The sequence below is a fragment of the Rissa tridactyla genome, chromosome 3, assembly GCF_028500815.1.
Source record: "Rissa tridactyla isolate bRisTri1 chromosome 3, bRisTri1.patW.cur.20221130, whole genome shotgun sequence".
Classification (NCBI taxonomy): domain Eukaryota; kingdom Metazoa; phylum Chordata; class Aves; order Charadriiformes; family Laridae; genus Rissa; species Rissa tridactyla.
Genome location: NC_071468.1, coordinates 101,285,485 through 101,299,234, shown reverse-complemented (window position 1 = coordinate 101,299,234; position 13,750 = coordinate 101,285,485). Strand labels below are relative to the sequence as shown.

The window sequence follows — 13,750 nt, the reverse complement described above, 5'->3', positions numbered from 1 at the left end:
TTTCCAGAGTAATCAGAATGCTTTATTTCAGGTTGGTTTTTTGTTTGTTTGTTTTTACCATTGTTTTAACTACAACAATACTAATTTACTGAGCTTTCTACTTCCTTTGGTTTAGGGTTTGGGTTTTGGGGTTTTGTTCTGGTTCCCCCCCCCCCCCCCCGCAGTATTTTGGATCTCACTAAAGGTAGCAAGGCATTCATTTCTTAAAAACCTTCAACACAGTTTCTACATAACATTCATCTGGTGGCGGCTTCCTTGGGCTGCCAGGCTGCAGGAACTTCTTGATTGTAGGCATATTGCTCATTCTTTTTTTGAAAGCCTAAAAAATAAAAACAACAGAGTAAGAGAGAAATTCCAACTACTCCAGTAGCAAACAGTGCTCCTTGCACAGAACAACTGCTTCCCCCTGCTGCTGGAAAAGATCCTAGCAGTCATTCAGATCTCAGTGCCATCTACAGCCTCCTCCTGTCCAACAGGAGAAGGACTCTGCTGCTACAAAAGGCATGTTCTTAAAAATGAAGGCAGTACTGGAGCAGACAATATCTAAATCTCTGCTGCCTGAAAGAAACTGAAGGCAAAAATTCAATATCCAGGAGCATCAGGGAATAGTTTCGAAGGTACAAATACACTAACCCAGCTCATGACCTTTTTCTTTTCATTGCTGGTTCCACTGTGTGGGCAAACCACGATATACGTTAACATGATTTCCATTTTTACTACACTATGTAAGTATCCAAGCTCTGTTTGCATCTAGCATGGCCACTGTTGTCCCGCTGTCCCAGCATTTCTAGGATTGCATGGGTGAAGGTGAAATGCCTGGAGGCATCATTGGCTCAAGTCACTTGTGCAGTAGAGGTTTCTCGTACTGTGTTGCACCCTAGGGTAGCCAAAATATCTACATAGGGCTGGCAGATATAACATAGCCCCTTGGGGAGATCTATTCCCTTCTGGAGCAGCGTCTGGAGGCCAGGACTAGGATTTGGGAAGAGCTGGGCATCTCAGGTGGCAAGAGATGCCTGTGTTAAAGCAACTGAGTCAGGGATCCTGAGACATCTCATTGTACAGACAGTCAGGGGTGTCTCAGTGATGCAGATTGCAAGCAGCTGGAGACCCCACAGTTAGCTGAGCCATCTTAGGTACACAAGAACCTCTTCTAACAACTGGGCTAAGGGAGAGGAGCTTCACAGAGTGACAGCCAGTTCTTGCTGGCAAATGTATGCCGGGGGGAAATACAAGAAGGAGCAAGAAAAGTAAAACCTGTGAAATAAGTAACCACCAATTTTAGAAACTTTTTCCCTTCTGGCAGTGAAGGAAACCCTCCATAATTCAATGCGTGGCTTCAACCAATCTGTGCCCATGCCTAGTGGCTAAGACAGCTTGCTAGAAGATGGGAGCTAGAGGCAAGAATTACCTGAGGCTGCAAAACTGCATATGGGATAAAATCTGACACACGTTACTGCCCATTTTGTGGCTGAAGTGCCTCATTCTGTCTTACTAAATTCAGGCTTAAACTGTTGGGGATGAGATTTAAAAATTTTTTACAAGTAATTAAAAAAAAATAAATCAAAGCCCTTTTCCTTATCAATTGCAAGCAGAAAACATAACTGTGATAGTCCGATGCTGAACTGTTTCTTTTGTTAATGGGAATAAAGCCAAAGTCTTTGAGGGCGCCCCTCAAATTAACAGTTTGTAAGCGCAAAGAAGCATGATCTTAAGCCTTGCATCCTCAACCCAAATTTGCATTGCCTCCCCTGCTTTATTACCACGATTACCAGCACATGGGAGGACTACTGAACACTATCTGCTTTTTTCCAGTCACAGACTACATGGGTCTACTGTATCTTAACTCTTAATGACTCCTGTAGGTCAGGCCCCAGGCTTGCCCCTGCGCTGTGCTCCATAGCATGCTGCATCCATGGAGGCTCCTGGTTCCTGGTCAAGTTTCACAGCAGAAGTGCCTTACGTCTGCTCGGTTTCAGACTTTGTACGTGGCACAAAGGCAGAGAATTCGTCCTCAATTGTATTAAGTTAATTATTGAAAGAAAAGTGTGGCTTAATGCTAAGGCTTGAGTTTCTAGTCATACTGTAGAAGACAGAAGTGAAGTGAGGTTACTGGGATCCCAAAATTGTAATACCAGCCTGTACGGAAAATGGCACACTGTACCTTATTCTAATATGTCAACCTGTATCACAGACTTAATTTGTTATCTGATATTAGATAGCATCTACTGGCAGGAAGCAAGAAAATGAAAGGAGGGCAGCTTAGATCAGTGATTCCCTTGGCATGATATTAATTTATTTCTGTGGAGGAAGCATACACCACTCAAAGAGGGACAGACATACCTCAGCAGGGTTAATCAGGAGCACAGCGTCTTACAACTTATGACAAACCGACTAAATCAGTTCCCTCTTGTGCTTGATGTTAAGCAAACACACAGCAGTGACAGTTCCTCGAAGAGCCCACACTCCTGACTTACATAGCAGAGAGAGACGATCACTTCAGGATGGCCCTTAGCTCCTGAGTGTGGGCATGCTCAGTAACAAAGTTACCTGCAACTGAGGAAACCCCGACAGCACAGCAGGTATTTTCTCCTCCACTGCTAAAATGGCTTCAATTAGCTGAACATCTGCCCAGCTGAATTTGTTGCCCACGAGAAAGTCTTGGCCATGTTGTTTCAAAACCTGTAGAATACAAGAGAACGTGGGCTGCAGATGAGAGTGGGACGTATGAGGCCTGGCAGCTAAGCCTCGCAGCACAGCTGTAGAGCTGAACAGCCGCTACAGCTAAAGTTTCAGGGTGGAGTTTTCAGCTGGAACCTGTGAGCCTAAAAAATCTGAACTCTCGTAGTACACAGACTACAAACTTTATCACTCGGTAATGATGGATGATGATAGGCACTGGGAACAGGGACAAAACTACACACTTAATTGGACTAGTACCAGTCATAGAATTTGAAATAGGGATAATGGAGGAACTAGAGAGTAACTTGGAGAATTTATAAAATTGCCATTTAGATATTTCATTTAAAGTTACGTCCAACATTGATACCAGGAAGCAAACTTAGAAATGCAGAATTACAATAGCTAACCAAAGCTATTGTTTATTGGCTACTCCTTTGCCTTTGGGAGTAAGTTATTATAGTCATACGAAGGTCTAGGATGTTCAGCCTTTATTATTGTTTTCCATCAAAACTAGATGAATGTTACAAAAGTGAGAAAAGTTGCCAGATGTCTGAGTCATTTGGGTTTGGTTTGTTGTTTTCGAAAGCGGGATGTGCAGAAATCTATGACTGTTGTTTTACTAAAGTACTCCTAGTCTCTCTACCTGATTTATTTGCAAGGGATTTTTGCATTCTTCTAATGAAAAGGTTCCAACTGAAATTAAGTCTAGCAGAGACATGTGCTCTAAAAAAATATAAGTGTGAAACTATCCCCTCAAGGAAAAAAGAAATCATACATGCTTGCTTTTACTTTAATGAGAAGTTTTGCTGTATAGCTGAGAACATATTGCTTTGTTTGCTTTGCAGATGTTCACCCACCACAGTCCTGACAACACCAGTCAACAAATAGAGAAAACGTGCTGCTGTGTTTCTCCTTCGAGAGAGCCAAGAAAGCTGAGGATTTGGAACTGACCTGCACTACAAACATGCTCTTAGTTTGGGGAAACTTTTTGATAATTGTAAATAACAAGTTTTATAGACACATCCTCACTGTCTCTTACCTTTTCAAAGACTGGGAAGTACCTGTTAGTTGCCCTCTCCTTAATTGAGTCAATATTTTTCTCCTTTGCCTCAGGTGGAGAGAAAGGAAACATCAAAATCATTTGCATCAGATCTGTTATTCCTTCCACGTACATGTCAATCCTATTGGTGGGGGAAGACAGTAGAAAAGAGCACAGAAGTTATTTCATCTGTTTTCCAATTAACTAAGGCAACTTATAGGAATTTTGTATCACCACCACAGTACCAATTTTCACAGCCAAAACTAAACATAAACTAAAGCTAAATATATTTTAAAAAGATTAAAAGCCTGTTTCTGTTCAGCAGCATTTCAGAAGCAGTGGTTAAAACCTAAGCAAAGGCTAGAGTCCTTGCTTTTTATTGCAATAGACTTTCTCATGTCTTTCTACTGGGTTTACAGCACTGAAGTTGTTATATTTAATACAGCTATCAAATAACAGATTGCTCATTAAGCGAAAGGAGGTGTTACAGTACAGGGCTCTCTCCTTGAAGTCCTTCCCATAGAGATTGTATTTCCCCGCTATGTAGCTGAGGATGGCTCTGGTCTGCACCATCTTCATCCCATCAATCTCAACCAGGGGCACTTGCTGGAACATCAGGACTCCATCTAGGGTGGAAAGTTGAGGGAAAGCTTGTTAGTTCCTCCTAGAATGCCAGTTTTACAGGAGAGTGAGAGACTGAGCACGTTTCTTTTGCAGCGTAGGAGATCATTGATGTCTTGCCCTAACTGTAAAACTCCATGCAGTAAACTAACATTGTGGGAAAGATCAAATATCGACTCGCCTGCATCACGCTTTTGTATCTAGGTCATCACAGTGCAGCTGGGCCCCTCACTTTACAGCATTGCCAGAGCTTCCCTGGCTGATGGGAGCTGACACCTCCTGCTCCTGGACCCTGCCTCATGCTGGCACGAAAAGCCTGGACCAGCACTTTCAACCCAAGGGATCAGAAGAGAATAAAGATCTGTCTTAAATCTGAACTTAAAGAAAAAAAAAACCCAACAATTATTTTGAATGCAGATCAGTTCCCTGTCAGGGACGTATACACAGGAGTAGAAAGAATGAGGGGTAGCACAGGAGCAAGACTGAGCTACTGGGATAAAGGAAGAGATCAGGCCACTTTAAACATCCTGAAGCTACAAAGTTAGAGGCAGGGACTGTGACAGCAATTGCTGCTTAAATAAGTTTTACACAGTCACTCCAGGGACAAGAGTTTGAGAGCCCCCATAGATTTTCATTACAAGCCTATCCTCAGTGTCGTTCCACAACAATTTAAGCCTATTTAGATGCGTCTTTGTAGTCCCGTTTTCTCCTGGTGCAGGTAGGAGCATTTGTCTGAGCCTTCAGCGAGGCAGCTCCGAGAGCTGATGTAGAGATTCAGCATAACAAAGTCGGTCTAGGTCTTTTCTAGACCAGTTTTCTGCTGGACTAATTCACTGTCCTCGGGGATACTCCCTCCTCCAATTACACATTAAGGGCATCTGGAGAACAATCCCACCCAGTTAAAGTCACAGCAAAACTCCAAATCCAAGTAGACAGCTGCCACTTTGCATTGCTCAAAGTTACTCATTTATTTTAATTGCTCGGTTTTAATCCATTCAGTGCATCCTTCTTTCAGGTATAAGGGTTCATGTTAACAGGCACTTCTGTTTGCTTTTTTCTCCCCAGAGTTATTAGAATACTTTGCTAGCCTGGAATTAATAAACATTCTTCACTCATTCTGTATTATTAATCTACAGTTTAAATTCAAAGAGTAGTTTTCTCTACAGCAGCAAATAGCCTGTACTTGTTTCTTGTAAACATTCACAGAAAGATTGTGTGTCTTCATGTCTTTCCAGAACACACCTTGGCAGCTGAAGGAAGAAATATTAATTGGTATCTATCTGGCAGAAACACAGTAGAACAGAAAAACTAACAGCTCTGCAAGGATATTTTTCAGCAGAAACATGTGAAGTGAAAAATAAAATCTGACTTTCTGGCACTCGACAAAAAGTGACGCAGCAAATGGGAGTGAACTAAATGCATGGTTTGTTTCTTTTCTTCAGAACAGAGGGATTTCTCTCTTACGACCAGTAGCGGACTGCTTCTCCTCACTTTGCAGTGAGAACCACTTCACATAACCACTGCCTAGGTATATATGCAGGATTGTATAAATACAACTATAAATAAACTGATATAAAAGCAGTTTACCAGTTGTTTTGCGGGTTGGATTGTGCTGTCGGAAGGTAGTCTGTGGAATATATATTAAAACCCAATCATTTGGACCTACTGTTTGTCACCAACCAGCAGATCTTGTTGATATCCAGGTAGCAACTTGGGCAACCTGTGGCTGCACAGATTGAGCCAAGCTGTTCATCTCTCAGGCCAACAGGTACAGGTATGTCCAGGCCGATGCTATTTAACTCCCTTGGTCTCCAAAACAGCTGTCTGTCTGCAAGTTAGGAACAGCCCCCGGCCCAGCCTTCATCCTGGGCACTGCTGGGGCATTACTTAGATCATCAGCTAGCATAGGCTAACGTCACACCTGGACCATTCTAACAAAGTGGTGGTGCCTAAACACAGGATACCCTAGCAAAAAGCGTGTTGGTAGGGAAAGAAAAAAATTAGAGGGAGAGGTAATGTGGAATTATTTGTGTTCAGTCCTTCCCTGCATGACTGGCAGCATTCCAGAGGTCCGTTTATCAGGATGACTAACTAATTTGTCTTTCTTCAACCCATTGTATTAAACTCCACCTTTTTCTTTGTGTTCTCACCCTCTTAAGACCAATATATATACAGAAAAGCCCTTAATCTTCTTTATAAAACTTCCCTATCCTTTTCATCAGCATTTAATTCTTCTTTCTGGATATGGATAAACTTGGATGCTGTATCCAGGATTGTACCACTCTGTCTGGATTAATTAGTATGTTGAAGCAAATTCAGATTTGGGCTTTCAGTACCTGAGCTATCATATTTAGAGCTATAACTGGTGTCTTTACACTGTACTCTCCTCCCACATTGTCAGATTCCCAGCCAGCTGGATCTGCAAATTTAATTCTGGTCTTCTTGATGCCACTTTTTTTTGTTCATTTTAGTTTTCCTGTCAGAATTTATTTAAACACAGCTTTTCCTTTCTGAGCAAGCAGCCAGAATACAGCTGAGTCCTCTTCCAAGGCTCCTAGTATGTCTTGGCAAGCTCAGCCTGCTGTAAGGTTTCTCTTACATGTCTTGGGCAGCAGGTAAACTGCAGGTCAGGTGCACTCCGTAGGGCTCCTCACAGTCTCAACTCCTTCCCCACCCTGGCAGCAAGGTCTTCTCCTTCTAGGGTGGCTGTGGAGGGGTTCACTGCTGGATTTCATCTGGCCAAATATCAAGGGCAGTGGCTGGGGGTATGCACTGGTGTTTGGGAACTGGTCTCACTCCCAAGGTTGACACGAAGCCTTTGTGGCTTGCTGCTTTGACCGTGTCAAACTTGCTGCAGGTCCCCCTGCTAGCTCCCTGTTTTTTACCTGGGGGAAGTTTCATGGCTCAGGCTTATTCTGCTTAAGACTGTCACTAGTGTGTTCGCATAGAGCCTAGCACAATGGAAAACTGGCTTTCCTGAGGATTTTGGTGCCATACTGGCCTTTCATTTAGAGGCTTCTCTCACTGAGGTTCAGAACCAACATACAGGTACATCTACACTAGGTACATCTATGCTAGTCAACTCAACAACAGCTCGGTCCAGCTGGCACAGACTGGCCACATTCACTCTATTCAGCTCTCTCTGCCTATAGAACATGGTGGTCACATCTAAATGACATCTTGGAAATGGCCCTTGGCCTGGGACAACTCCCAGACGATGTCTAGGAATTGCTTCGTGGAGTGCTATTTGCCCTGGACCAAAAATGTGCCAGGAACCATGCTAACAGTTCAACAACATAGATAATTAAGTTGCATTAGATAGGAATGTTTGCTACCCCTGTTGAAGGTACTACCATAAACAGTCATGGAAGCTATGGCCTTTAGCTTATAGGATTTTTAGGTATTGGAAAGAAAAGATTACTCAAAACTAGGATGTCAGTATTCTAGGTGTGCATCTAGAAGTTTGCACTGGTTTAAATAACCTAATTTTATACCACGAATTTAGCTAAATTGGATCAATTTTTTTAGGAACTAAGCCTCAGGCGTCAGAACTCTTACCTTTGATTAGCTTTTCATACTGCTCTCTTGTTTCCAAAAAAATTTCTTCAAACTGGAAAAGGAGAGAGAATAGTGTTACGTTGCTGTATGTGAACGTTTTTCTTCTGCCAGTGACTGCGTGTAATCACGCACAGAATGACCGAAAAGAGCAAAAGATAATGGGCTGGATCTTCAACTGTGCTGTTTGGCCACAGATGTCCTGTGGATCACCCACGCAACCTCACAGCTGGGGAGAAACAAAAGGGCCTGGCCACTTCTAACTTAAGGCACTGATTCAGAAATAACCTAAGTGCGGGTAGAAACAGAGTGCAGACAGGAGAAAGACAGGTTGCAGCGGGTGCAAAGGGAAGCACAAGGTAAATCAACTATTTCTAACTCCACCCCAGGGTGTGTAAGTCAACAACACTCTTCTGTTTATACACATTGTTACTGCAAGACTGAGTTAAGGTGGTTTTGCACAGCTGGAAAACTCAGATTAATTAAGGGTCTTTAAGTAAATCCCCATTTTGACGTATTATGATAAATTACTTCAGGGGACTGATACTATCTCTAATAAATTCCAAGCTCCGCTGCATTTGCATACCAAATATTAACCACCGAACAATGTAGTTACAAACATGCAGTGCCACTGGCCAAATTAATTTAGCCACCCTCTTGTAGCTGTTTTTCCTCCATGTGCATGTTAAATTGTTCCCTACTGAGACCAGTTGAAAACACCAGTCTGGAACACTGTGCAGAGAGTCAACTGACCTCCACACCAGCTGCTGCCAACAGCCATCGTACGGGCTCCATTCGCCCCCTCCCATTAAGGTAGGTAAGCCTGGGCTTCCCCGACATGCTTCCGAGCTCCTGGTTCCCTGAAAAATATTGAGCAGAAAACAGTGTCATAAAACTGGTGTAAGTACCATTATTTTGAGGGGAGAGAAAGCCTTTTGTTCTCACTATGCCTTTTGAAGTTTAAACTTAATCTGGTTTAAAACATAAGATGAGAGACGGACCAGAGACACCACACAGGAAAGACGTGCAGATCTCTAAAGCCTTCCCCTGTGCTACCATTACAAGCAAACACAGACATGTTTAAACAAGTGCTATGAGTCCTGAGCTGCAGGGGAAACCTTGCTGCATTTTAAAACATTTGTCCAAAGCCAATGAAAAATGCTACCACATCCTCAGGGAAGTTACTCACCCACCCTTCATTGCCATCATCCTCACTGAAAAGATGAAAAGAAGAAAAGGAAAACATCTTTTACTGCTAGGCTGAACTGCCTAGCTTTGTTTGCCGGATGTCGGATGTTGGAGCACATTGTGCAGCTTCCACTGCCATCCACTTCTTTCCTCAAGTAGGGGCAAATGAATTGCTAATTTCCCTTTCTTCCATGAAACAGGCTGAGCTTCCTTGGTGGTCCTATTGAATGGCTACAGCCTGTTTCCTTGCTGCTAACGGCAGCCTTGAGGTGTCCCTCAAAGCCAGATCTGGAACCTAGCTGCCTTGGCTTCAGGTGGCCCCAAAAGCATCCCCCAGGGCACCAGGGACCTGTGTGCCCAGGGGCCCAGCACATAGGAGGCTGGCTGAAGCTTGCTGTAACAGCCCCTCTCTCTGCACCATGAGCAGCAGAGAGTGTGGCAGAGGCAACACATCTGTATTGAGCTGTTCCATACGTAGGGACAACCAGATGGACTATTTGTGCTGACACTTGAGTCTAAGTGTTTGCAAACTCAGACCTTACGTTCTCTGTGCTTCAGTGCCCTAATTGCTAAAAAAAAAATAGCATTACCCGTTCACAAAGATGGTAGTATCATACATTAATGATTGGGAGAAAAAAGGCTTAAAAATGGGTATTCTAATCGTGTCCTAATGGCTCAGAAGCCAGCGTAGAGTGCCTGATTTAAAAAAATAATTTTACAGATGACCCCGGTTTTCTCAGAGCTAAAAGCCAAAGCTGCAACATTATGTCTGTCACACTTTGCATCCGCGTGGCATTTCCCATTCAAATCAGGTTCGCTGTGCTCTAGTGATGTGTTCTCTTCAACTCACGGTGCTTTGTAAGTGTACTTAAAATAAAGCACATTTAGAACATATTTTGCCAAAACTTCGTTTTAAAGAACAATCAGATTGAGAGTTCTCCCTTGAGCAATTCTGGTAAGAACCAAGTCATGTTACTACAATAAATAGGGATATTTGGGGTAATTTAGACAATATAATCCAAATACACATAAAGGAAAACATGCTCGCCTCCAGTTTTAAAGTGCGGATAGCTGTTGCTAATTGCAATGTTTTGCCTTTAAGACAGTGGTTTTATTAGTTTCTGCACGTTGTGTGACTAGCTTTCACTATATGGCACTGCAACTTACCTGTGCAGCTCACAACAACTAACTAGTACCGCTTTCATTATCGTACTTCTCAGACACGTTGCATCCATATCATTTCAACACACATCGCCCCGACTTGTAATGTGCAGAAATATACAGTATACAAGACTTCTCCTTTAACTAAAAAAGCCAAAGACTGCAATACCAAGAATGTGATATGTAATCCTCTTGGAAAATTTAGCTATTGTTTGCAGAACAAAAGCAGAGGGAGTGAAAAGCCTTAGGTATAATTTTATCGTTTTACATGAACAAGAAATTCTATATGGCATTAAATTATGTGAGAAGCACAATGACAAATGGAGAATAAAAACCTGTCATCGGTTTCTTTTTTTTTTAAGAATATGTCTGTCAGCTCTAAGTGGATTTTAATTGTCTGAAGCTTCTGACCCAGGAAAAAACCTTTGTTTTTTGGTAAAGTCTCCTCAAGCTTTAGGTCCACTGAATGCACCTCCACTGACTATAAAAGGTCCTGACACATGTGGCTCACATACAGACAGCTGCGTTGCAGTGCCTGGGTCTGGACATGAGTCTTGCCCTGAGACCTCAGTTTAGTTGCCCATTCCTATGTGTTTTCTGACACTTAAAATTCCCCAAAGGTGGGCAGATACAACCCTTCACTTACTGGATGGAGATGGGCAACTTTTTCTACCTTAAATCAGTATACCTATTGATGCAGACTCTCGATGCCCTTTTGTGTTTATTTGGGGAAAGGTACAGCTAACATAGACAAGGCTCCCTCAGAACTTCACTCAGTCAGCTATTTTTCTAAGATTTTAATAAAAGATTTTCAGGATCTTGTGTTTAAAAAAAAATAAATCTGTTTCTGATACAATATGTTGATGATTTATTAGTAGCCAAGGACTCTTGAGTAGCTGACACCCATTCCTTACCGTTTCCCTTAGCTGAAAAGGCCTCCGGGTAAGTTACAATTTTTTTAAGAGAAGAGTAGAATATCTGGGTTACATTCTCCAACAAGAGGAGTGGTGTTTATCTGAAAACCATATTGAACCCATTCAATATATTTCCCAACCAGTTACTAAAAACAAATGCAAGCGTTTTTAGGAGCTGTAGGATTCTGCCACCCCTGGATAGCTTTTTTCTAGGAAATGGCATAACCCCTAATACCAATTACTACTCAAGATGCTGGAGAACCCATTCACTGGACAACAGACCAAGTAAAAACATTTAAGCTTTAGAAGCAAGCTGCCCCTGCCCTGGGACTGCTAGACTACAGTAAACCATTTACCTTGTTTGTACAAGAAGGGCAAAGAATAGCCTCTGGGATGGTGACTATCACGCTGAACCCTGCTAATCTACTCCCTTCACCTGGGGAAGGAACTCCACATCACGACTGGGTAGTAACCACTCACGAATCCGAAAAGACTCATGAAGATTTAACAGACGTACCTTTTCTAAATTCTAATCCGGAACTATTTATTGGTGGGTCTTCATATTATCTGAGCAGCAACTGGGTTACGGGTTATTCGGTAACTATTGTGAGTAAAGTAGTGGAGGCTTCAACACTCAGTTCAAAGCTGAGTGCACAAGCAGCCAAATTAATTGAATTAACAAAGGTCTATCAGCTGGCCAAAGAAAAGACTACAAATATTTATGCTGATTCTCCGTATGCACTTGGAGTATGCCACGGTACTGGGCAGTTATGGGAGCTGCGTGGGTTTATAACTTCCAGTGGAAGTAAAATATCAAACACTCCACAAATTAGTGAACAGTTAAAAGCTATATGATTGCCAGAGAAACTTGCTATCATTCATCCGCCAGCCCATGCCAGCAGAAGGACAAAAGAAGAGATAAGAAATAGTCTAACAGATACTACCACTAAAGCCCCTGCATGACAGCCGTGTGAACCACAGGGCTTAACAAGCTTCCAAGGGTCCCACCTGGTGTTGCTCGCTCCTGAAAAGATGCGTTTGACTGTTCCTGCTGAAGAAATGGACTCTTGGAAACGGTATGAAGTGACCAAAGACTCCCAGGGAATACGGAGAGCAGATATGGAAAGCTTTCCTATTTTGCCTAAGCAATACCCAATTGCCATAGCAAAAATGCATCATCACCCAGGGCATTTTGGGACTGCTGCACTAGCCCAGACACTGATGAAGAATTCGTTCACACCAGGAATTTATGCTGCAGCCAAATAAGTAGCCACATCTTGCATGCACCACCTTTAGCCTTAATTAATATTTAGCAACGACCTCAACACAAAATTTGTCTACATACAAATGTTTTTACTGCTTTTGTCTAAACTCCATGTTTCCATCCTGTTTCCTCGTGAGCCTTAATGACATGCCCGTCTTGAATTTCTCTGAGGATGCTTCTCGGCAGTGTAAGAACTGTTTAAGAGGGGATGGTCTTTCAGAAACAGCATTATCTGCATGCAGTGTGAAGTGCCCTTTAGCCCCGGAGCTGGAGCAGAGTCCAGTGTACCAACAGGGCCAGCTTTCCTGCTCAAACCCAGAAGAAACTGGCACGGTGCTAGAGGCTCGCACTGTGTTCTGCCACCCGCCTTTGCCTTCCCACACTCTGTCCCCTCAGCGGTTTCACAGTTGCCTCGCTCAGCTCTGAACTGCGCCGCAGGATTCATTTCCTGATTAAAAAAAACGTCTTTCTCCTGCTTTCTCTCTCCCGCAGCTTCCAGATGGTGAGTAACTATCGAGCCAGGCTTAGTCTACCTGGCCCACGAACTACAGAGAGCAGCATTACCCCAGCAGATACCCTAATAAATTTGGAGGTACCTTCACTATAAGTGGTCGCTCAAACGCTTTAAGAAAAAGGAATTGGTAAGTTAGTACTTACCTCCTGACCTTAACGCAGCCTCCACCCAGCATAGGCAGGTTCCCTGGGGCTGTTTAAACTTCGGAGCTTAGGGGAGTTTCCAGCCATACCCAATTAGAGAGAAAATCTCCCATTGCTATTCAGCTGGCTCTACCCAGCTTAAAGACGTACGTCTCTGAAAATCGCCACCCAAGGCAGAGACTGTCTTTCTTTTTCACTTTGCCAATATGAATATACCGTGTGGGTAGCCTGATAGTTTCTATGGTAGCCATCTCTTCAAACTACTTTCTTGGAATTATTGGGGCGTTTTACCCAAATACAAGGGTGAGACACTTTAAAACACTGAGAAAATTATAGATTTTTCTGGGTCATATTTAGGGTAATAGTAACCATTTAAAGACTAACCACTGAAGTTTCGAGGCTTATTTCACTATTTAACAGTAACCCAGGTTTTTCTTTTCAGTGCTGTATGGCACAGAAAAGATACCCTAAGTATGGGATAACAATGCTCAATTACTTTGAAATACAGTTTGCCAGTATCAAACTTACTTAGTGATAACTTGGTATAAAAAATATATGAGCAGTTTCTGTCACAACTCACCCCGTGTCTTAAGGCAATAGCATTAGTTTTGGAAACGGAGTGTATGTAGCTAATACTCAGTTAGAGAAGAAATAAATTATGATTTTCCT

At 42.7% G+C, this 13,750-nt stretch overlaps 1 protein-coding gene across 2 annotated transcripts; it reads right to left on the bottom strand.

Annotated features, from left to right (window-relative positions):
• LOC128906574 (glutathione S-transferase 3-like) lies at positions 1-13,279 on the bottom strand. Of its 2 annotated transcripts, XM_054193980.1 has the most exons (7): positions 13,082-13,279; positions 8,651-8,757; positions 7,901-7,952; positions 4,215-4,347; positions 3,722-3,863; positions 2,551-2,682; positions 1-319 (listed from the first exon to the last, which is right to left on the bottom strand). In XM_054193980.1, exons 2-7 carry the CDS (start codon positions 8,735-8,737, stop codon positions 197-199), a joined length of 669 nt encoding a protein of 222 aa, XP_054049955.1. In that variant the 5' UTR covers positions 8,738-8,757; positions 13,082-13,279; the 3' UTR covers positions 1-196. The 2 variants fall into 2 exon arrangements, with proteins under 2 accessions (XP_054049955.1, XP_054049956.1); XM_054193981.1 differs by lacking the exon at positions 8,651-8,757.
• Positions 13,280-13,750: the final 471 nt, after the last annotated feature.

Excerpts from the sequence above, each read along its gene's own strand:
- LOC128906574 (XM_054193980.1), bottom strand. The coding sequence starts at position 8,737 with ATGTCGGGGAAGCCCAGGCTTACCTACCTTAATGGGAGGGGGCGAATG. Across the intron at positions 3,864-4,214 it reads GACTTCAAGGAGAGAGCCCT|GATTGACATGTACGTGGAAG; the intron begins GTACTGTAACAC and ends CCCCACCAATAG. Across the intron at positions 2,683-3,721 it reads ACTTCCCAGTCTTTGAAAAG|GTTTTGAAACAACATGGCCA; the intron begins GTAAGAGACAGT and ends TGTATTCTACAG.